Source organism: Aptenodytes forsteri, unplaced genomic scaffold, assembly GCF_000699145.1.
Source record: "Aptenodytes forsteri isolate BGI_AS27 unplaced genomic scaffold, ASM69914v1 Scaffold15, whole genome shotgun sequence".
In the NCBI taxonomy this organism is placed as follows: Eukaryota; Metazoa; Chordata; class Aves; order Sphenisciformes; family Spheniscidae; genus Aptenodytes; species Aptenodytes forsteri.
The window spans coordinates 6357672-6382007 of record NW_008795129.1 but is presented as its reverse complement, the minus strand read 5'-3'; the positions used below and the strand labels follow the sequence as shown (position 1 = coordinate 6382007).

Genomic DNA, 24336 nt, shown 5'->3' with positions numbered 1-24336 from the left:
AAAGTTTGCCGTCATCTTTTTTATAAGCTCCCTTTAAGTACTGATAAGCTGCAACAAGGTCTCTCTTCTTCTGGGAGGGAGTTCTGAACTAACCAAGCACTCCATGGGCTGCTTAACTGTGATTTTATTTTTTCAGTCATATTGTAATCAATCACCCATTGCCATTCATATCAGCACAATATCTCTTATACAACAATCCATTCAACAGTATCTGAGTCTTCATTCTGGCTCTTCTTCAGACAGGCATTTGCATTTGTCTATAATCACCCATTGCTTTTATGCTGTGTTTGCATAACAGAGTACTTTTTCCCAATTTAGAAGTGAGCCAAATGCATACAATCTGTATATTGGAAAATCCTGGACAACTGTCTGTACAGAAAAGGCTGCACAAAGTGCTACATATAAACAAGAAGATATAGATTTCTTCAATGTGTCTTGGGTCGCCAAGATCAGGGGTACAGGAAAGTAAATGCATCTCTCAGCTCAGCAAAACATCTGGGAAAATGAGAGGTGCACTGATACAGATGTACAGATGATCTGTGAACAGCCATTCAACTAGGTGGCTCTCTTTGGTCTCAGTTTAAAAACGTGCATAAAATCACACTTAATCTGCCAGACAGTAGCACCATATGTTTCACAGCAGGAAGAGCAAAACCTCTGCAATAACCAGATGTAAATACTCTGCTCCTCTTGCCAATAACCTCACCTCCAGCAGCAAGAGAACAGCTAAGGCCTTGAAGTACATACGTACACACACACATATCTGTGTGCCAATACACAGACAGGTGCTGAAATTCTTTGCTTACCTGCCACTTCTGGACCATTGTCTTTTCCCCTCCTGAGTGTTTCCTGTATGGAACAAACATTCGATTGAAATAACCTGCTTCAGAACAATAAGAGAAAGTCAACACATTAACATCCGTGCTCCCTGTGCCCCCTGCTCTCATCCCACAGAAATGAGAGAACACCAACACTAGAAGAATGTTGAAGTTTCATCATTGACCAAATCATTCCAAAACCAGAGTGTGTCATCATTTAGGTTAGTGCTGCAGGATGCAAGTTCCATTACTGCTTTCAGTAGGAAGGAAGGCTCTGCCTGATGAACAGGGATGGCCCAACTTGAGATGGCTGATGAGTTTATCACTGTCGGTCACTCTCCCAATGATATGCTGACTCTCCCTAAGCTACTTGCCAGTCTGCTCCTGAATGAAGTGCCACTTAAAGTATGATATTTAATAAAGAAAAAAGAGTGAAGTAGGGTGGTGGTGCTAAGGATGGATTCTGTTTGCCTTAATATATTGCTGCAAACTGAGGTGGTGATGCCACATGGTAAACTACAAGAATTCAGAAGCTGACTCACAGGCGGAGAAGATGCCCCTGCAGCAGAGGCAGATGGACAGCTGGGGACAGCAACCTCCTCAGCTGTTCCGAGCTCAGCCACACTGCTAACCAGTCTGTGCTCCCGGTCTCATCCCACTATAGAGCTAGAGTGCTAGTGACAGGTACCATTAAGGCTGTCTGTTTCTATTCTGAAGCCTTATTCTCAAAGGCTCATGCCTTTCTGAAGCATTCTGAAAATTCCTAGAGACCAAACTGAGACAACTGACAGCTTGTGGATTAAAGAAACTTTTGATCTGCCAAAGTAAACAGCGTTACTGGCACGATACAATATAACTGGTGGTAGGAGATGCTTTTTCCTTTGAGTGTATAACTTTAAACTAATCCTAAGGTGCCAGCTCAGAGACAGGATTACTAACTTCCCGAAGTGTAAGGAAATCAGTTCAGCCATAGCTTATAAAACTGCTACATGTACAACTAGCTGCTATTTTGCACTCTTGTGCTCTGTATTCGATCACACCAGAAATCCACAAAGCTAGGCTTAAAGCAGACTCAAAGATCTAAATAAAATACTGGAATGGTCTATGATCGTTACAGTTTTATTGAATTTGCAGTAGTAAATTCTTGTAAACTACCTCTCATTATTATGAATCATTATTTTACTGCCTATTCACTCCTGGACCAGTTAATTGTGTACATGAAGGAAAAACACTACCGTTTACTTAACACAGTATTTTATTCCTTGCTTAGGCACTCTCTTCAGAGAAAAGTGTGCATCTGAGGTAAGGATTTTGCATAGCCTAAGTAATACCTTATTCCATGAACAAACATGAAACCCAGGACCAATTCTAGCTCATGGTCTACAACTCCTAAGCTTTGTTTAGTTCTCCTGCTAAGCATATGAAACCTAACAATGATAGGCTATACTTACAGAAAGCATATGAAACCTAAGAATGACAGGCTAGATTTATAGAGACCAGGCAACACAAAAAGGTGTAGCTCATATCTGATATGGGAAAATAGGATCTTCACTCTTTGTCCAAAAAAATGAATAGATTATTTGATGGTCTAATTTGTAAATCAGAAGTCCATTGACTAGAGTAGAGTTATGGTGGTTTTGCACCCCCAGTTTGAGCCACACGTAGCTCAAGAACGTAGGAATTCTAAAGCAGAAAACAGATATCATGAGCACTTACCCTTTACAATTCAGCCCTCTCGCACTATATGTAGATTTCACAGAGCTTTGCCCCACTGGCCTTTGTAAGGTCTCTAACAGACATTTGGAACTCAGAGAGAGTATGTCAAAGGGATGGAACAGGATCAGGATTCCTGGCATTATTTGAAGTGTGGTTGTATTAGGGTGTTTGTCACAGAGGGATCAGGTTAGGTTCTTCCCTTTCCACAGAGACAGATAGACTCACTGAAACTGCCCAGGTTTATTGTGGATTTATGGCTGAGTTAGAAAGCAGGGGGTTATGTAATGTACAAGCCTGCTCAATCCATCAGTCCTCCAACATTTTAAAGTGGGAGCATTATAAAATACTATACACGGGACTAAACTGGGCCAGTCTGTATGTTATGCAAATATACATAATACATGTTGACTTGTGAGTCCCATGACCCTCTAGTGGAACTCTTGCTCTGCTTGTCACAAGACCTAAACAGCTACTAAGGACTCTGCAAGGGTCAAAACAATCCCCTCTGCTGACTTTGGAAGCTGCTATATAACTCAAAGAGGTTGATGAGTTCACCATGTCATGAAAATATGCAAGGCTAAATGTAGTCACTCTCCTGTAAGAGCCATCCTTCTGGGTCTCAGGGGACCAGGCAGGATGCTCCCTCCAAGTCCCAGAGAACTGGAATTCTGCATTCTCCCTTGTCAACTCGCAGGGGCTCAGAACATGAATCACATTACAGGCAGCTCAAGCCTATTCCTCCCTTCTCCTTGGTAATCAATCAGCATTCCTCCAGCCAACACCTCTCTAGCCAGCACAGCAAAAGCTCAAAGTAGATCAACTGCTGCTATCCAACCGCAGTAAGTGCATTTAAAAATAAATAAATAATCAAAGGCTGGTTTGAAAAAGAAACAGAAGTGCTTTATAAATGTAAATAACTGAACTTCAAAAGGGGGTGAAGTTATGTGAAGTCAAAAGTACCTACATATCTATCCGTATCTAAATCTATAAGGTATTTGTAGGGTACTAGCCACAGCAGAATCTAAGCATGATGTGTAGTAATGATGATCCACCTTTGGCTACACTATGCATAAGTGATTTATTAATCCCTCTTCCATTAACATCAGACTATGATCTCACTCTTGTGATAGCCAGTGGTCTCCATTTGCTAGAGACAGGTGGACCTCAACCCATTTGGAGATTCATTGCAGATGAGATAATCTCAAAGGATAAGATTTTGCCCCCACTGTAATTAATACTAAAATTTCAATAAACTTAATCTGGTTCTTAGACTTCACAAAGCTGCTTTCATTTTCTTTTTGTCTTCCATCCTCCAGACTTCTCAAGCCTGCAAAACAGTGCCAAGGCTCTCCTAAAACCACTTTTCTTAAAGAATCTTTGTAATTACCAAAAATATTGTGAGGAAAATCCCCTTCCTGGTAAGCCACAACCTAGGTCCAAGTCCTACTACTAGAAGAGGAACGAAGAGGTCAAAAGGAATGTCAGCTTTCCCTGTGAAACAATTAAGTCTCTCAAACCTCAGAAAAGTGTTAGGTTAGATTACTTTAGAATAAAGGTACAGGGTCCTCCTTGTTTGATTGTACCAGTCCACCTTCTGGGTATTCTTACTCTGTGCCCAAAGAATAGAGATATAATACAAAATTTATATATAAGTATAATATTAAAGTAGGACTCCTTGAAGTAGGATGTCTTGAATGGGCTAGGGAGGGAGAAAGGAATCTCCTTCCTTTACGGAACACTGTTTGCACCATGTATATTCACAGGCTTAAACCAGACAAAGGGATAACGTTTCCACTGTGGAAATGCTGCACCCAGGCACACTTCAGGTCGTAGAAGAAACGCCATCAAGTAAATTCAATTAATTTGTTGAGGTGAGCAGAATGCAATCTCCAACCCTGGAATCAGGCAAGCACATCAACATTATCAGCTTCTTTATGCCAATAATATCCCAGACCCGTTATCAGCAAGAGAGGGACCTCAGTGTTGCATCTCCTGTGAACAATTCCTACCACAAAACACACAGCTATTTCTCTTCTACAGTTCTTTTTTTCCAGATACTATTTTAAAATTACTGCAACCAGTTACTAAAAGCTGGAGCTTGGTAGCCCCAGTCAGAGAGACAAATTCCAGTAAATTCACATGCTACAAAGGGAAATTGTTGTACCAACTGCACTTTTGAAGGGTCACAGATAGATGAATATAAACTGCAGCTCATATCCTCTCTGCTGCCCCGCTGCATGAGCCTTCCCTCTTGTGTCCATATCTATCCAATCTGGGACGTGCTAAGGATGGTATCACAAATGTTGCGAGTTTTAACACACACATACAAGTATCTCATATTGTGTTACAGCCAAGAAAAATAAAATAGCCAAATGACTAAAATGGACAGTTAAGGCAACATTAGAAGCTGACAAACAGCTTCTAACCAGGTCCAGATGCTTTTTCTTTCTGCATAATTTGAAATCTAACATTTCCAGGCACTGCATGCCGTTCAGTTCTTTTCCCTCCAGCTTGAACTTGCATGCTGGAACCAAACATTATGCTAATGATCTCCAAGGACCTAGCATTGCTGTTGCTTAGGAACAAAAGTTTCACAGGCTGTGGAAGGAGAATTGAATAGAGAGACCCTGGAGCTGGGGAAGTCCTTTATGCCACTCCTCCTCCCCCCCTGCATACTCACATGCACAAGTTTCTTGAAGGGCTGCCATTTTCCATCAAGGAAGTACGATTCAGAATTTGCAGGACTGTGAAAAGGAAATTGTCCTGTGCTCCCTGCTCACAGGTATATTTACAGACTGAAAGACCAATTCATTACTCGGAGAAGAGTAGACGGAGGACAACTGCACAGCAACAGACCATGAAGGCACATCCCACATTACTGAAAAAAACAAGCAGCTTGTGACATCTATACCTCGCCTTCTAAGTCTTCCTAGCTGCTAGCCGGTAAGATCTTATGCAGGGGGGCAGTCTGGCAGAATTGTGAAGATGAAACAATATTTTTGTTTATTCCTGGTGGACCTTGGTTTTACAAGCGGCCTTGCACTGTGTGATAGCACAGTGGCTCTGAAGTGATCTAGAAAAGTAAGAAAATTAAGGAAGGAAACCTCTCTCTATCTGTTTGCTCATGGCAGGATTTAGTCTAAACCTGGCTGTTAGCAAGAGACTGCATGTAAGATAGTCAGTGAATTATTCTCTCTTCCACAACAGGTCGTATCCAACAACAAAGAAATGGTAACAGGCTTGTAAGCAGGGAAATAAAAACCTACCCGAGCTGGAACTACTTGGCTTCATGCAAAATCATTCACTGTACGAATGCTGGTTTTAAGCTTTATATGAAAGTATTTCCATAGAGCTATTCCATGGGTGAATTAGAACATGTCATCTCACTGCCTTCCTGCCCCCAGAGAGGTGCAGGGCATGTGTGGCTCTGCTGGGCTTGGCAAGCCTGCTCTGCAACACGCAGACTTCCAGGAGGAAAGACAGAGGAAACTTTTTCTCACAGACTAGTTCAAGATGGGATCAAGATGGTTCTGTGCAGCTTTGGGTGCAGTGAAGTAGGAAGCAGCAATCTATGCGAGGAAAAGAACAAGCAGAACCACAGAGGAGGAGGTCCTGAAACACCCAGACAGTGTCACAGGCAGAAGGCCTGTTCTGCCCCTGCCAGCCCTATGCTGAGAAAGGAGGAAGAAAGGTTCAGGTAGAAGAGACTGCATCATCAGAGTCCAAATCTGCATTATTCTAGAATTGGATTTCCTTCTTCAGACAGGCTTAAGCTACAATGGGTCATGACTGGGCCCTGTACATGTGCTTAAGCACAGAAAAGGAGTAATCTCCAATCCTTCCTTGCCTCAGAGAGACACTGACAGTCCTAGTCCTGATGCTCAAGGTCTGTTCCCTCCCAGCAGCTCCCAGCAACACAGAGCACCACAGACAGCATGATGCCCTTGACACATTTTCTGTGCATTTCTGTATCAGGTCAGCCTCAAAGCTCTGGGCCTGTGAAACCTTCCTAAAGCTCTGGGGTTAGCCCTGGGCTTTCAAAAACCCAATCCAGACCAAAGATTTTACCAAGTGTGGATAAAAAGGGAAAGAGTTTTCTAGTCAAGGTCCTGTTTAGCAAGACCTTATCACATAGAAATGCAGCACAGCCACCCTTGGGCAAAGGCTTGTCAGCAACTCAGAGGGTGAACCTGGCAGTGGGGTGAGGGTTTAGAGAAAATGAGTAAAGAGAGTTCCCTCTTGTCATCATCATTTCTTAGGTACTAGGGCAACACATGTACCTCTCCCTCTGCTATCCCAGGAGATGCACTGCGAGCATGAGATCGAACAGGCATAATTAACATTTACAGCAAGGAGGGCTCCTGCGATTCCTGAATTTTTAATATCAGTGGCTACAGAACTGGAGCCCTCTTATGTGGAGCTAAAGAAAATGAGATGTGGCTAAGTAAGCTCCATTATCTCCAGCTACAGCCCTGTGAAACACTGATAATTAGTTTACAAGCATGCAGAGACAAGAGAGTTATTCATCCCCTTCAAGCTGTCTGGTGCACTGCAGTGTTTCTGCAGACCTCTAATGCTAATCCCTATCTTTGGGATTGCAAATCACCTTTTGTAAGTTTGAAAGGTGGCTCTCACTTTTAACCCAAAGGAAATAGCACTTGGAACGCGTGAGCACTCCCTAGGGACTCATGTTTTCCCGATCAGTGCATCTTAGAGGTCCACAGTAGGGTTTTAAAAAATCTGACTAAAGGAGGTGGTTAAATCTCTTTGAAGTCTGTGCGTTATCCAGTGCATCATACAAAGAGATCTGTCTTCAGGAAAATTACACTGATCTATTTGTTTGGACTTCTTAAAAATCTGAAATGTCCCTCTTCAAACTTTGTAACAAGTTGGCAAGGGTTATTGACAGAGAAGTACCCAAACCCAAAAGGTTAATCTGTACTGTTATTCCTGACAAGCTTCCAGCACTCAACTTTCTACACCAGGCTCCCTCTAGTGCTCCCAGGCACTCACAGCACCGAGGGACACCAGCACTGGGAACCAGCATTAACGGGCAGCTGCAGAACAGGCTGATTTTTTGGCTAGCTGGTATTTTTAAGAAAGGAAACTGTTTTGGAATAATGTTTCCCCATTGGATTTTAAATTAAAAGTAATAGAAAAAAATTACTAGGAACTGAACAAAATGTTTTCTTTCTGAGAGTTTTAAATATGTTTTAAAAAGCATTTTAAAAGAAATTATCATTTTGAATTTAGAAAAAATATGTATTTTTCCTTGAGGGTCCCTTTCATTTTTTTTAAAGGCATACTTGGCTGAAAAACTTCACTGATCAAAAGGCACTGAACGTTTTGGTCAACTCATCCAACACAAAATTCAAACAAAAAGAAAGTTGGACCGAAAAGTCACCAGGTTCACATCAAGTGCAGGAAACAAAGTTTCTTTCCATCCTGCCAAAGTATAAGGAAGCTGCCCTGCAGATCTTTTTCTGAAGCATGGTAGTCACCCTCTATGCACCAGGGAGGGACTCGGTGTCCTGTACCAGCAGTAGGGCTCTGGCATTTCCCATGCAGCTTGAACTTTATCTTCACAGAATTGCCAACAAGAATATTGCATCAAATCCTTAAAATGAGTGAATTGTGATTAAAAAAACCCCCTATTGTTGTGATCTCCAGAACTTCCTACCCACTCCTGGGCAAATTATTCAAGCTAACATCAACAAAGGTGGAAAAAGTGCTTAATTTTCCACTGTAAGAGTACTTTGCTTCAGTTACCAGTCTACACTATGAAAAGAATAGCATTGATACTGCCCCTGGGGCACTGTAAGGTTAAACACAGGAAAGATTGAGAGGCCTTCAGATATAATGGTAATACGGCCTTGTAAGCACTGGTGAGAGACAGAAATGTGGGAGTGACAAACACAGAAAGATTTAACTGTGTTTAAGTATTTTTATATAAAATAACAAAGATTCAATTTTGGAACATATCCTCAGGGCAAGACTGACCCCATTGTGCTGCTTTCAGGATTACTGATGCATCTGCCTCATTACAGAGCTCCCAGGAGGGTGGGTGGTAACTGGCAGAGATCCCCCTTGCTTTTGCATTATTTTTGGCTATGGCATGTAATTGAAAAGGAGCTGAAATGCCTTAGTTGTAGCCTGAGCTTCCCCTTCATGTATTTGCACATGATTAATGAGTAGCCAAAAAGCCTGAAGGGTTTGTAATGAAGCCTTTCTAATAGGGAAATGTATTGTAGACAAATTCATATTTTGTCCCAAACAATCATTCATCAAACCTGCAATTTGACTCTTCACAATTAAATGCCAGAGCACCCAGACCATCCTGAGATTAGCCAGCTGTAACCCATGCTCCTCTCTGCACTCTGGCTGAGAGGGACATTATCCATTTCCAGGGAATCAGCTCATTTCCTTTGTCACTAGCCATAATTAGCAGCTGTATTTGATGACCTTTGATTAGAGAGACAGTTCACAAAACCTGAGACTACGGTGGACGACTACTCATACAGGCCTCAATTCAACAAAGCACATAGCACATGCTGAGCATCAGCATGAGTCAAAAGTCTGACCAGAACACCTACACGCATTTGTCGAGGGCAGGGCACCTTTGCAGTGGGAGTTCATCTATCCCACAGCATGGATGGGAAGACAAGGTTAGAGTATCCAGAGTCTGTCCTTGAAAGCACAGGAGACACTTACCAAGGCCTGGTTTAACATGTCATTAAGCAGCACTGACACTGACCCCCCTGTTGCAGTCTGCTCTGCAGGTGATGTGTGAACTGCAAGCAGTTCTGGCAAATCTGGGAGCCCACTATGTTCCTGAGGTCCCGGTTAAAACAAGGTTTTTAATCATTTGCTTTAAATATTTAATCTTTCAATAGCGTCCAGAGCCCAAATCTCAGGTCCATTAAACAGGATGTTTAACCAACGTGTCAACAGATGCCAGGCCTGTAAAGAAGGCAACCTGTTGGTCTGGTAGAGTAAGTACAATTTTGGATAGCTTCTTTTAGTGCAGTCCCTAAGGACTGGATTGAGGCCCACAATATATTTTGCTCTGGTCCTCAAATGGCTGATGAATAACAACACATTTCATTCAGTTTCGTTACATGCTGAGCTCAAGTCAGTATCTAGGGATGAAAGACAGAAAATTTCTCCCACTTGTAATTTCACCCTGTAATGCAATATAGGTGTTACAATGCAATAAAATAATATTGTAAATTATTAGAATTTCACCTGCTCAGAATACTTTCAGGAAGAACTTTCAGAGTTGGAGCTTCAGGGTTGAAAAGTCCTGACCTTAAAAAAAAGACTGCTGAAGAGTCCAGCAGTCACATGTTAATTTATAACTATGTGATTATTTTGTTTTTAATTAGGGCATAACAGCCACTGCTTTCAAAGGCTTTACTGGAGTTCCCACACTTCATCCACAGAGTCTGGTGTGTCTGCCTGTCTCACAGTTGAGAGATGGCCAAGGGGAAAGCAAAAGGTCAAAAAGGGAGGAAGATCACCTTGAAAATTGCCAAAAATTCCATCCGGATATCTTTTGATGGAGGGCGCCGTCTTGACTTAAGCAAGATGGGTATTACCACCTTCCCCAAGTGCATTCTGAAACTGGCTGATGTGGATGAACTTGATTTGAGCAGAAACATGTTAAAAAAGATTCCAAGCAGCATCCAGAAGTTCCAGAAACTGCGTTGGCTGGACCTGCATAGTAATCAGCTCGAGGAGCTGCCTGAGGCAATAGGTACGCTTCAGAACCTTTTCTACCTGAATATATGCAACAACAAGCTGACCACCAGAAATCTGCCAGAAGAGTTGAACCTTCTCAAGAACCTGCGTATTCTCAACCTTGGCTTGAACTGTCTTGACAGTATTCCCACCAGTCTTGGGGCCCTGAAGGAACTTAAGGAGATAGGTCTCTTTGACAATGCCTTGACCACCATCCCAAACAGTGTGAAAAAGCTCCCCAAGCTCAAGAAACTGAATGCAAAAAGAAACCCTTTCCCAGATTCAACAAAGGAAGAGCAGCATTCTGACTCCATCAAACGCATAGAAACACTTTACTTAGTACAAGAGAAAGACCTGTGCTGTTCCTGCCTGAAGATGTGTCAGGATGAGAAGGACAAGCTGAACGAGTTAAAGAACGTGACACCCAGCCCCTCAAAGAAGCCAAGTTTCCCTTTACTCCTTACACCCAATTCCTCTGCCAAGGATAATCAAGAAGAATGGAGATTAAGAGGCAAACATCCCTGAAATATACCAAGGCACTCCACAGACCATGTCCCATGAAGTCCAGCCCAAGCTAATAAAAAGCTGACCTCCTTCCTCCTCCCTTTTCCTGCAGTTCTCTTCCTTTAAAGATCTACTCAGTTTTAGAAGCAGCAGATCTGTGTGGTCTCTAAAACGAAATCCAAAACAACTAAAACAGATGTATATTTGGGAAATGGTGCATTTGGGAAGGAAGGACTATTTCCATCTGGGCCTGTTCCTACAACATGTTCTCCATGTCTGGGTTTGTTTGGGGTTTTTTTTGTCTTTTGTGTGTGCACGTGTCCAGTGAAGGAATCTTCAAAAAGATAGGTTTTTCTAGTAACTCCACTCCCACCGCTAAGCCCAAACATTAGTTCTGCTCATTTTCACAGGGTGACACACAGTTAAACTAGTCTCAGTAAATACCATTTGGAGGAAAAGGAACAGACCTGGGAACCTTCTGTTGCTGGTGGCTGCCACCAACCCCTCAGAGAATCTCGGATAGGCACTGTCAGTGTTGGAACCATGAGCCCGTTCCAATTCAGCAGAGGCAGCAGATACAAATGTTATGCTCAGGAGTAACTGAGCAGTGCAAACACAATGCTTAGAGCTCAACAACTGGTGATCCTGTTTGCCATCAAGGGGCCAGACTCTGCATAAGCAAGTTCACTGGGATTTTGGGTGCTATACTGTCCTGGTTTCGGCAGGGATAGAATTAATTTTCTTCCTAGTAGCTGGTACAGTGCTGTGTTTTGGATTTACGATGAGAACAATGTTGATAACACATTGATGTTTTAGTTGTTGCTAAGCAGTGCTTACACTAGCCAAGGACTTTTCAGCTTCCCATGCTCTACCGACTGAGAAGGCTGGAGGTGCACAAGAAGCTGGGAGGGGGCACAGCCAAACTGGCCAAAGGGACATTCCATACCATGGGACGTCATGCTCAGTACATAAACTGGGGAAAGCTGGCCGGGGGGGCCGCTGCTCGGGGACTGGCTGGGCATCGGTCGGCGGGGGGTGAGCAATTGCATTGTGCATCACTTGTTTTGTGTATTATTATTATTATTACATTATTATTATTATTTTATTTCAATAATTAAACTGTTTTTATCTCAACCCACGAGTTTTTCTCACTTGTGCTCTTCCAATTCTCTCCCCCATCCCACCGGGGGAGGGGGGAGTGAGCAAGTGGCTGCGTGGTGCTCAGTTGCCAACTGAGGTTAAACCACGACATATACCTGGGTGCACTGATCTCTAACTTGCACGACACAATCAGCATCAGTACCTATAGTCATTGTGTTTTGTCTGCCTCCGAGTCTCCCTCCAAGGGAAATACAGAAGGGAGAAGGGGTAGGGAAAAGATTGTTCTTTTTAAGGGTCCTGGGCATATCACTTAAGCAGTGACTAAGAGAAGAAGAGTCATCCTCTTCTATGATCCAAGAGTCAGCTGGTGAATTGATGAAATCAGGTCTGGTGTCCCCACAGTACTTTTAGCTTTCTGTTCACACGTGTGCATGCACGTGTGCACCTGAGCACACACATTCACTTGCTCAAATCACATCCCTAGGGCAGAGAGTGCTGACAGCCTGCAAACAGCAATATACAGGTACAAGCAATGAGCAGATTATAAAAGCAGTCAAGCATGACCTGAGAAGAGGTGCTGGCTGTGGCCATAGTAACATATGGTGACAGCAAACATTTAAGTATATTTAAATGAAGAATAAAGTGCCACGGGCAAAGTACTCAGTTGTCCAGTAACAGCCCATTATCATTTTTTAAATGGCTACAGTAGACCCTGGGAGTCAGAACTCTTGTATATTATTCCCATGGACTAGGTGGAAAAACTGATATGGGGTTTCCCAGAAATGCTACTACCTCAACGTCATATGATACATCAAACTAGTAATTTCTTCTTTCCATGCTTCAGCTGTGCAGTTATTAATAGCGTGTCTGGGCAAAGAGCTTAGTCTGGCCTGCCTCCCTGTCTCAGGTAGGGCAGGAAAAGCTGGGATGCTGTGGAAGATGGCCATTGCTCCCTAGACGGGGAAGGAGCCCCTGGTGCTGCTCTTTAATTCTTCTAACTCAGAAGCAGCTCCAGAATTCAAACGAGGGAAAAGTAAACTCAGTCCTTTAGTTCCCAGACCGAAGCTTGGTAAAGGGAAGCATGCCCACTGTGGTCATTTTCTCTAACTTTCCACTTAAGCACAACTTTTCTGGGATCGTTACTTAGGCAGTGGCACTACCTTATGTTTATTTTATTTCAGCTCATGCTGTAACATGGCACAGCTAAAGCTATGCCAAAGGCCCCTTACATTCTCAGAGTGAATAAGGTGCACAGGGTCCTCTCTCAGCCATTGGTGTAAAACTGAAGGCAGAGCCTTATGGGATTCAGGGCAGGCTACTTTAGACCTAGACATACAGCCTGCTTCAATCTCTGAGACCAAACATGAGTCAAGTGTTTCTCACAACAATCACAAGCCCAGCTAAAGCCCAAAGTTCCTGCAGCCATAGTGCATCTTATCTCAAGACATTCTCACCTGTTGAGCACCCAGCAAGCACAGGCAAAGGAAACCCTGGGGTGATTTATTGGTTGCTCCACTCAGAACACACATCATGTTCCATAGAGTCAACCATCACCTCTGGCAGAGGTTAGGCTCTAGCCAGAGGTGATATCTGGTTGTACCTCTGGCAGAGGTTAGGCTCTAGCCAGACCTGGTTGCATACTGCACTGATACTTTTTGCAAGCTGATGGCTGGTACTCAAGGCTGCAAATGTTCACTTACAAGATAGGTAATGATCTACAACAGGTAGGGTGAAAATTAAAAAGAAGAGTACAGCTGACACAGGCCACAACAACTCACAGGGGCAATCTGGCCCTCAGGTCTCAACAGTATTCCAGCCTCCAGGCTATTATTTCAGAGGACACCAATTAGGCACTTAGGGTTGTGTTCCTCAGATATCCAAACTGAGAAGAGTTACAGGTATGCAAGTAGCTCAAGGTCAGCATGAAACATGCTCTCAATCACCTCCCATTAGGAGAAAACTTTTTTTTCCTGCAGTGGTAAATCTGAGGGACAAGTTGGAATCTCCACTGCACAGTTACTATAACATGCCAAAACATTAATGTGTACAACTATTACTGTCTGCCCTAACCACACAATAAAGAGACCATTACGCAGAAGCATTATGGATTAGCTCTAACCTCACCTCACTGACTGTCTCTTTCCCACACTAACCATTTGTGTAGAGTTTACCAATAAAGTCATATTAAGGAGGTAATAATTATTAATTAACTATGCACAGTCAGCTACTCAACACGTTCTTCATGTCTTCATACTGTGGATGCTGTACACTAGAATGCTTTTTGGAGTTCTGGGGACACCTTTGATTCTTTAAAACAGGGGGCACAAATAGGTACATTTCTAGATGCTTTTTTTAAAGTGCAACTTATTCACACAATTGCACTTGTTATCTACAGTTATCCAATATTTCCTATGTTTTACCTTATATTCAGGGACTCTTCTGTTATCCCCTTCGACTTCAAAGCAGGTTGGAAAGAGCAAAATCTATAAGAGATATGAAAGGTCACATTATAATTATTTAAATGGTTATCTGTATACATTACATATGTATATAATCTATGTCATGTCCTGACAGCAACTTTCTTCCTGAAGGACACCACAGCATTTCACTGAGACTCTAACCTAGGACAAAGCTGCAAGACAACACAGCAAAAGCACACATTTAATATTAAGGAGTTGCCTATGGGCTGGATAAAAGCAGTTTCTTTCCCAGATAGGGCCTTGAATTGATATATAGGGCTACGGACTTATGATCAGGTGGTTTAAGTTGCTATTAATTAAAGCCAGAGAATGAGAACCCACTCAGACATTTATCTAGCAGAAATCACAGAAAGGAATACCAACCCACGTCTCAGCAGTTCCGACGTACTTTCACTGGGGGTTTATGATATCAGACATACTAAACCCTTGAAATACATAGCTTTGGTGACCTTCAGCTGAGGGGCAACACAGGCAGCTGAGGATCAAAACATTCTCTTGAACTGCCTCTGCAAGATTCCCCCAAAAGATGTTTGTCAGAGCTGAGAGACAGCAAAGATAAGGGCTAAACAAAGCAGCTGGCTCTGGGGCAGAACCTGATGATTCTAAGTAGCCACACTATGCAGCCAGTTTAGAAAGGAAGACTTGCATTGACTTTTTAAGCAATGCTCCATTAGAAACTGTTTAGAGATTTCAGGAGCAGAAGGAACTGCTATGATTGTTTACAAATTAACAGTACCAATCCTCAGTCCAGGCTGCAGAATTTATCACAGGAAGTACTACGTATTGACGTATTTTTCCTGCATAAAGGACAGTGAAAGTAAACCTGATATAATGGTCAGAACTGTAGTAGGAAAAAAGAAAAGCAAAAACAAAGTGCAAATTCATCACTTCATAGTCTTACATTCAAGTTCCATCAAACAAGACAAGCACATAAGGAGAAATCTTTTTTAAACAAAAATTCCATTGTTAAAAGTTAAATCCACACCAAAGATACAAAGTCAGAGTCAGACAGACAAAAACATTTTATTCCTAATGAATTAATGACACTTCATATGTTGGAAAAAAGCAGGAAGAAACCTTCTTTCACCCAGTACTGTGAGGTGAGAAGGAGGTGGCGCTCTCACCTCAGTGAGAAGCAGCAGCACAGCTACAATTGCTATTTCCTGGGATGCAGGGACATGCAACTCACCATTGGGTGCTAAGAGTCCTACACATGCATTAGCTCCCTTGATAAATCAATGGCTATATAACGCTCCAAAGAATTCACAGGTCAGCAAAAGGAAAAATTCATAGATTTGCTTAAGTGTAACCCGTTAAAGACCAAGGAGCTGCAGTTGAAGAAAAAAGCCTCTGGGGCAGCACACAACAGACATCTGAAGCCAGGATAAATAGGGGCGATAGGTCAGGAGTGTCACCTGGGCATTCACATGTTATTATGAAGTAGTGATTACCTCTTAAATATCTTATTTCGGTCGCTGTCATGGAAGACAAGAAATCTGGAGTAACCATTTTTGAAGAATATTTCCAAGGCGATCTCCTGGAAAGGTAAAACATTTACAGTGTGAGGAGCTGCAGAGCAAAGCCTAGTGCTGCAAAGAGTCCATCATGGCCTGTCCAATTCTTCAGGGCTTTAAAAAAAAAAAAAAAGGCTTCACACTTCACAAAAAAGTGTGAAGAAGTGTAGCAAAATATGCCTAATATTCCCAATTTATCCAACTGTAGGAATGCTCCTACTGGGTTGACTAGGAGTTCAAATGCTTCTCTGAAGCAAAATCAAACTCCAGATATTGGTTCCATCACCCACCTCCTCCTGCTGCTTCTGAAGCATTTTTATCTTGAAATCCCAGTGTGATTAACAAGACACTAGTAGCATTAACTTCTGATTAGGTGACAAAGATAACACGAAGAGGGGATGCTAAATAAAAGTTTCTTTTAGAAGGCAACCATACTGCTTTCTAAACAAATAGTGAGCTCAACAGAAATGCCAAAATAATTTCTCCTGACTAGAAGCAGCAGAAGAGGAAGGGAAGTTTATGACATTTCTCACTGAAGCTTTAAATAATCAAAGTTGAAAACTTTGCCCTGTCTTTCCACAATGTCTCCACACATTGTTTTGTTGGGCATTTGCATATAATCCTATTATTTACTCAGTGAGTGGTCCTTTTTGCCCCAAAGTCAGTCAAGTAAAACTATAAATAACGTGTAGTGTCTGGGAACCCAGACATGAGTTTCAATCCAAATATGGCAGGTGCAATACAAACCTAGAGAAACACCACAATGGCAACTGCCCCAGTCATGATTCACAAATGAAGTATAAAGCAGAAAGATAATGTAAGAGCAGCTATGACAATAAACATCTTGCAGCATTTGCTCTGAAGCTCAGCTTTCCAAACCAAGTCTACTCAAGTGTCACCATTACAGAATTGGGCCGCGTGGTTTCACAGTGCTTTGCTCTGAGCCGGGCTGTGTGCATGAACAGGAGATCATCTCTCTGAGGCACAGTAGCTGCCTAAACAGCTGATCCACCTGTCCCGCAGGGAAAGCACAAGTAATCAGTTTTCTTCTTCAGCAATATTTTTTCACTGGAGTCCCAGTGCAAGAATTTGAGAGCCTGATACAGATACCTGAGTTTTCAGCTCATTAATTGAAACAAAGCAAAAATAAACAAAAAACAAAATAAACAAAAATAAACAAAAAAAAAGCCCAAAAAACCCCACAGTCAAAGAAACACAAAACCCCCTCAAACCAACAAGCCCCGCCTTTTGCCCCAGGCCCATTCAAAGACTGTTTTTACTCATCTCCATTTTTCACTTTGGGTCACACAAAACATTTCTGTTTCACATGTTTAAAAACATCCATGCATACACAGACATGTGAACATATGAGAAGGCGGCAAGATTCCACTGGCAACTTTGATGCTATTCACAGAACAGAAGAAGAGGTGATAGTTCTGTTGCTCAGGTTGCTCACCAGTGATGTAAGAAAATAAGCTTCATACAGTTACTCAGAAAAAGACTTAACATTCCTATATGTGCTTGGAGAGTGACCTAGACACTGAGATATGCTATACCCTGAAGCAAGTCTCACCTACTAACATCGTCCATTTTGCATACATAATTAAATATAAAATAAAACAGGACTGAGTCATGGATGAGTGCCATACTACATGACATAAGACAATTGTCAGCCCCATTTTCTCAATTTTTGAATTTTCCAAATGATTTCTTAATTCTCTGTTGAATCTCAACCTTCCAAAAATGGATTCAAAATAACAGGTAACTAATTATGGCTGCTTCACAACTCTGTATTTTTGTCAAACGAAATCTGTGAATTACCTTGTACCAAAACCATCTAGAGCAAGTATAGGCTCTGGTGCTGCAAGAATCTAGCTACAACTCTTCTGTGATGAGAATCACAGGCTCATCTAAACCAAAAAAACCTAAAAGGGTACCAGGCCATTGCTATTGAGTAGCTTCTGGGTAGTGCAGCTAAAGGCGCAGAGGATTCAAATTGTTTGCTCTGACTTATGATTCATGTATTGACTCACATGCACAACCTGAAAGTTATTCCAAGAGGCCCAGGGTAAGCGTGTTACACATACCCATAATCCACTGATGTCCAAAACTACTGAAGTCTGTGGGAGCTGAGTATTACTGGAAGTCAGACACTTATCGGGAGCTTCCATCAAAACACAGGAAATTGACTTCAAGTCTTATTTTCAAAAACATTGAGATAAACTGTGAGGAACATTCTTAGCCTAACAACTAATGAGCCAACCACTCCAGTGAGGGTGCTTAAACACTCTGGTGGATATAGGAAGGAGTTTATATTACCAAAGGCTAATGAAGCAATGATGGGAGCAAAAGCATTTTGGGACTCAAGCAAAGAAATCTCAGCAGTCTTAGTAAAAATTGTGCATGTAGTTTTCAGTCACATGTCATTACTGCTGTTGCAGCTTTCCCTCAAATGACCGAGCATGTTAGTTCCTACCTGCAGAAGAAAGCGCATCAGACGTATCTCTTTTATATCATGATATGAATAACGGGAACACATCTGGTCTCCCACAGCATGATCTTTATGACATAAGTTGAAAATAAATGGATCGCTGATGCTGGAAGAGAAAAATATAAAGAAAGAAAAATTAATTTGAAACACAAAAGATCAGGAGAGCCCTCAGGAACATCCAAGTCCTCCCTAAAGAAGAATAAAAATACTAAGAGATAGCAAGATCAACTGGGGCATACATGAATTGAAAACAAAGCTAAATACTGAAGGCAGATTTTGTACTAGTTCCCAAAATAAAATAAAGAGCCTGCGGAGGCTAAGGGTAGGTTTGGAATTATTTTAGTGCATGCAAATAGGCAGACAGCAAGGTTTTGCACACACTGAAGTCTAAGAAACAGCAAGGGAAGGAGCTGGGTGGGAGAACCTGAAAGCCTGGGTCAAGGGCAAGCATCGTATGGACACACAGCTATTATAAACAGCAATTTATTGGAACTAATAATTAAGCAATTAATTCATTATTACTTTAGTTGTGTACATGTATTGCTATCTACAGCCTAGCCCATAGAAAATCCCTTAGAAAAACAGCCTAAGCTTTTATCGGACCCAGTCCAATAGATCCTTAAGTCACCTGATCAGATTGACTGATATTGGACTTAGTAACAATCGGATGTAGAGCAGACAGTCAGGGAGTAAAAACACTGAGTTACTCACTGTCCCACTGGGCTTTGCACATGAGCACACAGTATGAGCAAAGAGCTAAGTCTAACAGACTCATTTTCAATATTGATCAGTTTCAATAAATCATGAGTCAAAGATGATAGCAGTGTGCCAAATATTAATTATGATTCTGTCTTGGAGAAACAAATAAAACCTTATGAGACAATGAAGCTAAAGGCTCTTGTAATGACTGTTCCATATGAATAAAAGATGGGAGCCAGTCAGAAAGAAACATTAACAACAGTATAAAAGAATTGAAAAACAGAAACGTATGTGTTAGACTGCCCACCATCTCCATCTGTTGGAGCTGGGAGTCCTTGTTGCACCTCCAAAGCCTGTGAACAAGCACCTATGTTAGTTATGTTAAACAATTCTGTGAACAGATGGAAAAGATGGCAAACTTCTTACTTTGCTAATACCCCTCTTGAAATCCCCCACGAAGTCTGTGCAAATTCTAGGTATCCACGTGCCAATACTGAAGTTAACCAAGCAGATCTCTGGGAGGAAAGAATGACTCACCTGGACAAGCAGTGACGTGTACAATAGACTTCTTCTAGAGGGGATAACACAAAGCACTCACAGATGTAAAAGTGCTCTTTGCCGAAGAGAAGCACTCCTTCCAATGCTGTATGCCCCTGCACAACTGCCACAGAGCACTTCAATGTGACCTAGTATGGAAGCAAGCATAATGAAGCCAGGGGTAGGTAATACAGGAGAGAGGGACAGCAGGGAGCAAGACCCAATGATGCAGAAGGACGTGTGTTTGTACCAAAACAGCTGCCATCTTGATTGGCAGGTCTATAGGGATGCAGCCACAAAATGACCATATGACTGACAGTGTATGCCTCCTGTATTAGTAGTGGGGAGGGTCTGATGCCCTTTTCCCCCAGTAAATCTGTTCCTTCCCCATCTACCTGTGGCTATATTTAGCAACATCACTACAGAACATGAAGAGCTTGCAAACATTGCAGGAGTTAGCACTGCAAAACTTTGTTAGACAGCAATACTTATTACACAGGCAGGGGGTTGAAGCACTGGGGAAAATGACTTACACAGCATCATACAGAAAAACAGTGGCGTATAATAAAGATCTGTATATTTAGAATACAGAGAAAGGGCAAATACTTTTATTTAGATCCCAGTGAAATCTATACTTGAAAAAATCCTGCAAAGGGATCCCAGGGAGCAATGAGCAAGCAAAGGATCTAATACTCTAGGTATCTATCTCACCATGGCCAGCTGAATCAGCATACAATGGATTGAAATCTCAGTAACACAAAACTCCTTGCATTGGCACTTTTCCTTCCTATATTATACAGAAGGCCAATCAAAATATATGAATCCATGATTCTAGTTGTTTTAAAGATTTAGTTAAACATTCTGGAATAATTTAAAAAACCTCCCTTGGCATCCCAAGACTCACTTTCTTTTTCTTTCTCCTGAGCAAATTAACTTGGCCCCTAAAATAGAGGAGTTTCTAACCCACAATTTAGAAGCACTGGGAATTTTTCAACAAAGTAGTTCTTCAGTCATATATGCCAGTTCATTGAAAGTTTTCTTGGAAATTGACCAGTTTTGATAAAGGAAAAAAGAAGTCTTTTTTCTGGAACAGTTTGTATGGCTGAGAGATGGTGTAGAAAGGAAACAGACCAATACAGAGACCAGAAAAGCCCAACGATCCAGAAAATTGTGTGGGCTGCAGGGAACTTAAAGTTCTGATTTTAAATCAAGCAGTAATTCATTGCAAAGAATTGCCCTAACATTTAGAGGCATGAAGTTCCTTATTTTTCTTGTCTGTTGATTCAATCTTCTATATATACTCAGCTCCAGAAGAGCAGTCCACTGGTTAGCGCAGTCAACTGGGAGGATCAAAGTCAACTCACTGCTGTGCCCAGTTTGGACCAGAACTTTGAACCAGCATCTCCTACATTCCCATGGAAGGAGGCAGGAGCTAATCATCAGCCCAGTCTCAGATGAAGCACCCTCTATTTGCAAAAATCCCTTCAAACATTCATACTACAATAAAACACTAATGCTCCCAAAATCTTAAAACGCTAATACTACCTGACATACTAAGAAAACTGCCCACTGCTGAGCTCCCCCTGTAAATCACCACAATCCTGAACTACATACAATCCAGAAATGAGCGTAAAATTTTGCAAGCTGAGTCCATCTGAAACTGCAAGGACCAGAGGGCTGCATACAGAGGTATTAGATCTGAGAGGTATTTATGTAACAGGAAAAGCTTGCTGGTTCAGAAATCTAGTGCAATGTTCTTGAAAGAACTGATTGACAAGTGCGAGAAGTATCACTAAGTCTGTTTTTTCTCTTAAGATCTCAATGATCTTACCTCTACCAAACTTCATAAGAACAGGAGTCCTGTATTATTTTTTGTGCATGCAAAAATGACCCAGAAATAGCATTGGTTGTACTAGATCATGTAAAGTCTACATGATGATATGTAGAGTAAGTATGGTTCTCCTTCGCTTTTTGCCTTTGTTCCTACCTCATTATTTCTGGAACCAAATCTACAACCTCCCTTGCCTCCATCCCAAAATACACATAGGCTAACTCAGGTCAGCTGAAACAGACCTGCACTGCTACACAAAAGCTTTCAGTCTTGGATGCCAGCATAACATGAATAATAAATTCATAAATAATTGAAATAAAATATTGTTTCTACATTTAATTTTTTTTACTGAAAAGCAATTATTTTACCAACAAAACGGGGGTTTCATTTTGAAATCACTTGAGTGCACAGAAGGATTGAAATAAAATATTGTTTCTACATTTAATTTTTTTTACTGAAAAGCAATTATTTTACCAACAAAACGGGGGTTTCATTTTGAAATCACTTGAGTGGGCACAGAAGGTTGTTTTTCATTCTGGGTTTAAAAAAAAAAACACAACCCTGGAAGATTTCTGTGGGTAATTTTTAATGAAAATCCCTTCAATCTCTTTCTCTTTCCCCTCTAAATTATTTCTAAGAGGAAGCTAGCATTTTTCCATCACCTCTCCTGCAGATCCCACAGGAATGCCTGTCTCTGCAGGGATATGCCAACCACAGAACTCTCTGAACTGGAGTGCCTGTGCGTGTACATGCCATTAGGTGGTTAGAGGCATGTATGTTTGCACTGAGAATACTGGGGAATTCTGCTCACATTAGTGAACCACAGGGTTTCCTGAAGTAATTAAATAGCAGAAAGATCACTTCTTCCCAAAAGGAAGGTAACTGAATATTGAAACATCAGGCGGTTGTGTAAAATAGCTAAATGGACACAAAGTTGAAATCCAGACTTCTAAGAAATCCACCTCAGCAAACCCAGCCCATGTGCCAGAGATCATGTGTGTGGTTTTGTGGATTGTGAAGGTGGCCTGCTCATGATCACTAATGTGGTCTGGCACAAATAATCACTTTGTTACTCCACTTAAGGCAGGGCTGGGGCACGTTAGCAGACCCTGAGATGGGAGAGAGCACGTACCTCTCTTTCTCAAACCTTAAACTCTAAGCCCCACTACGTTCTGTCTTCTGTACTATCCAACCAGTAACAGTCACCAGTGCCAAATCCATTTCTTCAATTTTATGTTATCACCCCCAACAGAATTAAATACATCTGCACTGTTAGAAATACTAGAGCCCTTGGGCCGAGTCAGTTGTTCTCATTTGGAGAACAGGGCTCATTTTATTCCAGGTGAGTAATAAAGATCTGACAAAGAGATGTACTAGAGAACCCCCACCAGGACAGTCTTGTACCTACAGTCTTCCACTGAAATACCAAGCAGCCTGAAATTACCACAGATTAAATAAAAACTTTCCTTTTCTGTCAGAACAGAATCCAGTTCACCAGCCACTAGAATCATCAATCAATGAAGCAAACTTGACGTAAAATAATTGAATAATTACCTTCTAAGGTATTGCCCAAAGCCCTGCATCTCTTGATTGCTCTGTTCATTCAGATGTATGAGGGAATTAAAGCTAAAAGCGTGGGGTTTTTCTTTCTCTTTTTTTTTCAGAAGAGCTGTTTGTAAATGTTCCAGTTACGTTTAAGCAAATAGCCATAAAAGCGTATCTGCTGTGGAGTTCAAGAGCCAGATTTCCAAAGGAATTACACACCTGAAGATGCAAACAGTCTTTACAGAGTTTTCAAAAACAGTGGAGGAGGTTAGCCATCTAATCCTGCAGACTCTAGTAGTGTTAGCATGGTCCCTCCAGGGAAAAATACAACACAAGGACATTAAAGTCACAAAACCATGTCACTGGAACACATCCATGCCACACAATCTCCTGGAGCATGGCATTTTTACAGAATAAGGACAAAGGAATGGCTACTCCAAGTCAGTTCAGAGGTCCATCTAAACAACTATCCTGTGTCTTAGTAACAGAAGCTTAAGGAAAGAGTATAAGAAACGTGCTAGGTATGGAGTGATTCTTGATCTTCATATACCTTCTCAGCAACCAGTGGCTTAGGGACTTCCTGAAGCCCCTTCCTCCTCCTCATTGTCACATCTCATGTTTCCCTATAAGCACTCACAGCTGTCTGTAATCACTTGCTCAGCAAAAGGTACAAAAACCTTGCACAATACACATAAAAGCAACGCATTCAGGTAGCACTGTATCAGGAATCACAGAGATGAAACCTGTAGTTACACACTCTTTCTGCCCTTTCTGTTGTGTATTGAGGAATCCCAGAGTGCATCAGCTACAAAGGACCTGTCAGTAAAATAGGGTCAGTGTTATTCAGGGCCACAAAATTTAAAACGACCACGAGTACATGAAATCAAATATGTTGCTTTCACAATTTTTGCTAGGGAAACAGATATGTGTTATCATGGTAAGTGAGAGCAATACAGGTCCACCTCTCTGTGCCACTCACAAGACCTTTCCTGCAATGATTGTTAGTTTGCTTGTTGTTGAAGTCTCATCTTACTTTGAAACGGTCACACACGCGTCTCATTAATCACAACTTAAGAATACATGACAGGTTGCTTCACTCTCTCCAGCTGCTCAATGACGAAAGGAAACTAAATCTACTTGACCTAGTCTTTAGTGGTAGGGGCTCTAGGCTCAAGTTTGGTCACATCTGAACTGTTACAAACATTGGATCAAATTTCTTCTGCTCAGACTTGAGTGAAACTATTGCAATCACTAGAAAGAAAGCCTTGTGGTCGCAGCTTTGCTTTGGAAGACCCAGGACACATTCCTTTTTTGCAGGTAGCCTCCACTCACCCTCCCTCCCTCCCTCCCTCCCTCCCTC

At 41.7% G+C, this 24336-nt stretch overlaps 2 protein-coding genes across 2 annotated transcripts in view; one reads left to right on the top strand and one right to left on the bottom strand.

Annotated features, from left to right (window-relative positions):
- WDFY4 (WDFY family member 4) overlaps positions 1 to 24336 on the bottom strand; it is a 143231-nt gene that overhangs the window by 31860 nt on the left and 87035 nt on the right. Inside the window, exons 43-47 of the mRNA XM_019471663.1 lie at positions 19601 to 19749; positions 18350 to 18470; positions 15811 to 15896; positions 14300 to 14362; positions 807 to 849 (exon numbers count right to left, since the gene is read on the bottom strand). Coding sequence (XP_019327208.1) covers positions 807 to 849; positions 14300 to 14362; positions 15811 to 15896; positions 18350 to 18470; positions 19601 to 19749 — 462 coding nt within the window. The remainder of the gene's footprint in view (positions 1 to 806; positions 850 to 14299; positions 14363 to 15810; positions 15897 to 18349; positions 18471 to 19600; positions 19750 to 24336) is intronic.
- Positions 10011 to 10799, top strand: LRRC18 (leucine rich repeat containing 18). The gene has a single exon (XM_009277973.1). It carries the CDS (start codon positions 10011 to 10013, stop codon positions 10797 to 10799), a length of 789 nt encoding a protein of 262 aa, XP_009276248.1.

Excerpts from the sequence above, each read along its gene's own strand:
- LRRC18 (XM_009277973.1), top strand. The coding sequence starts at position 10,011 with ATGGCCAAGGGGAAAGCAAAAGGTCAAAAAGGGAGGAAGATCACCTTG.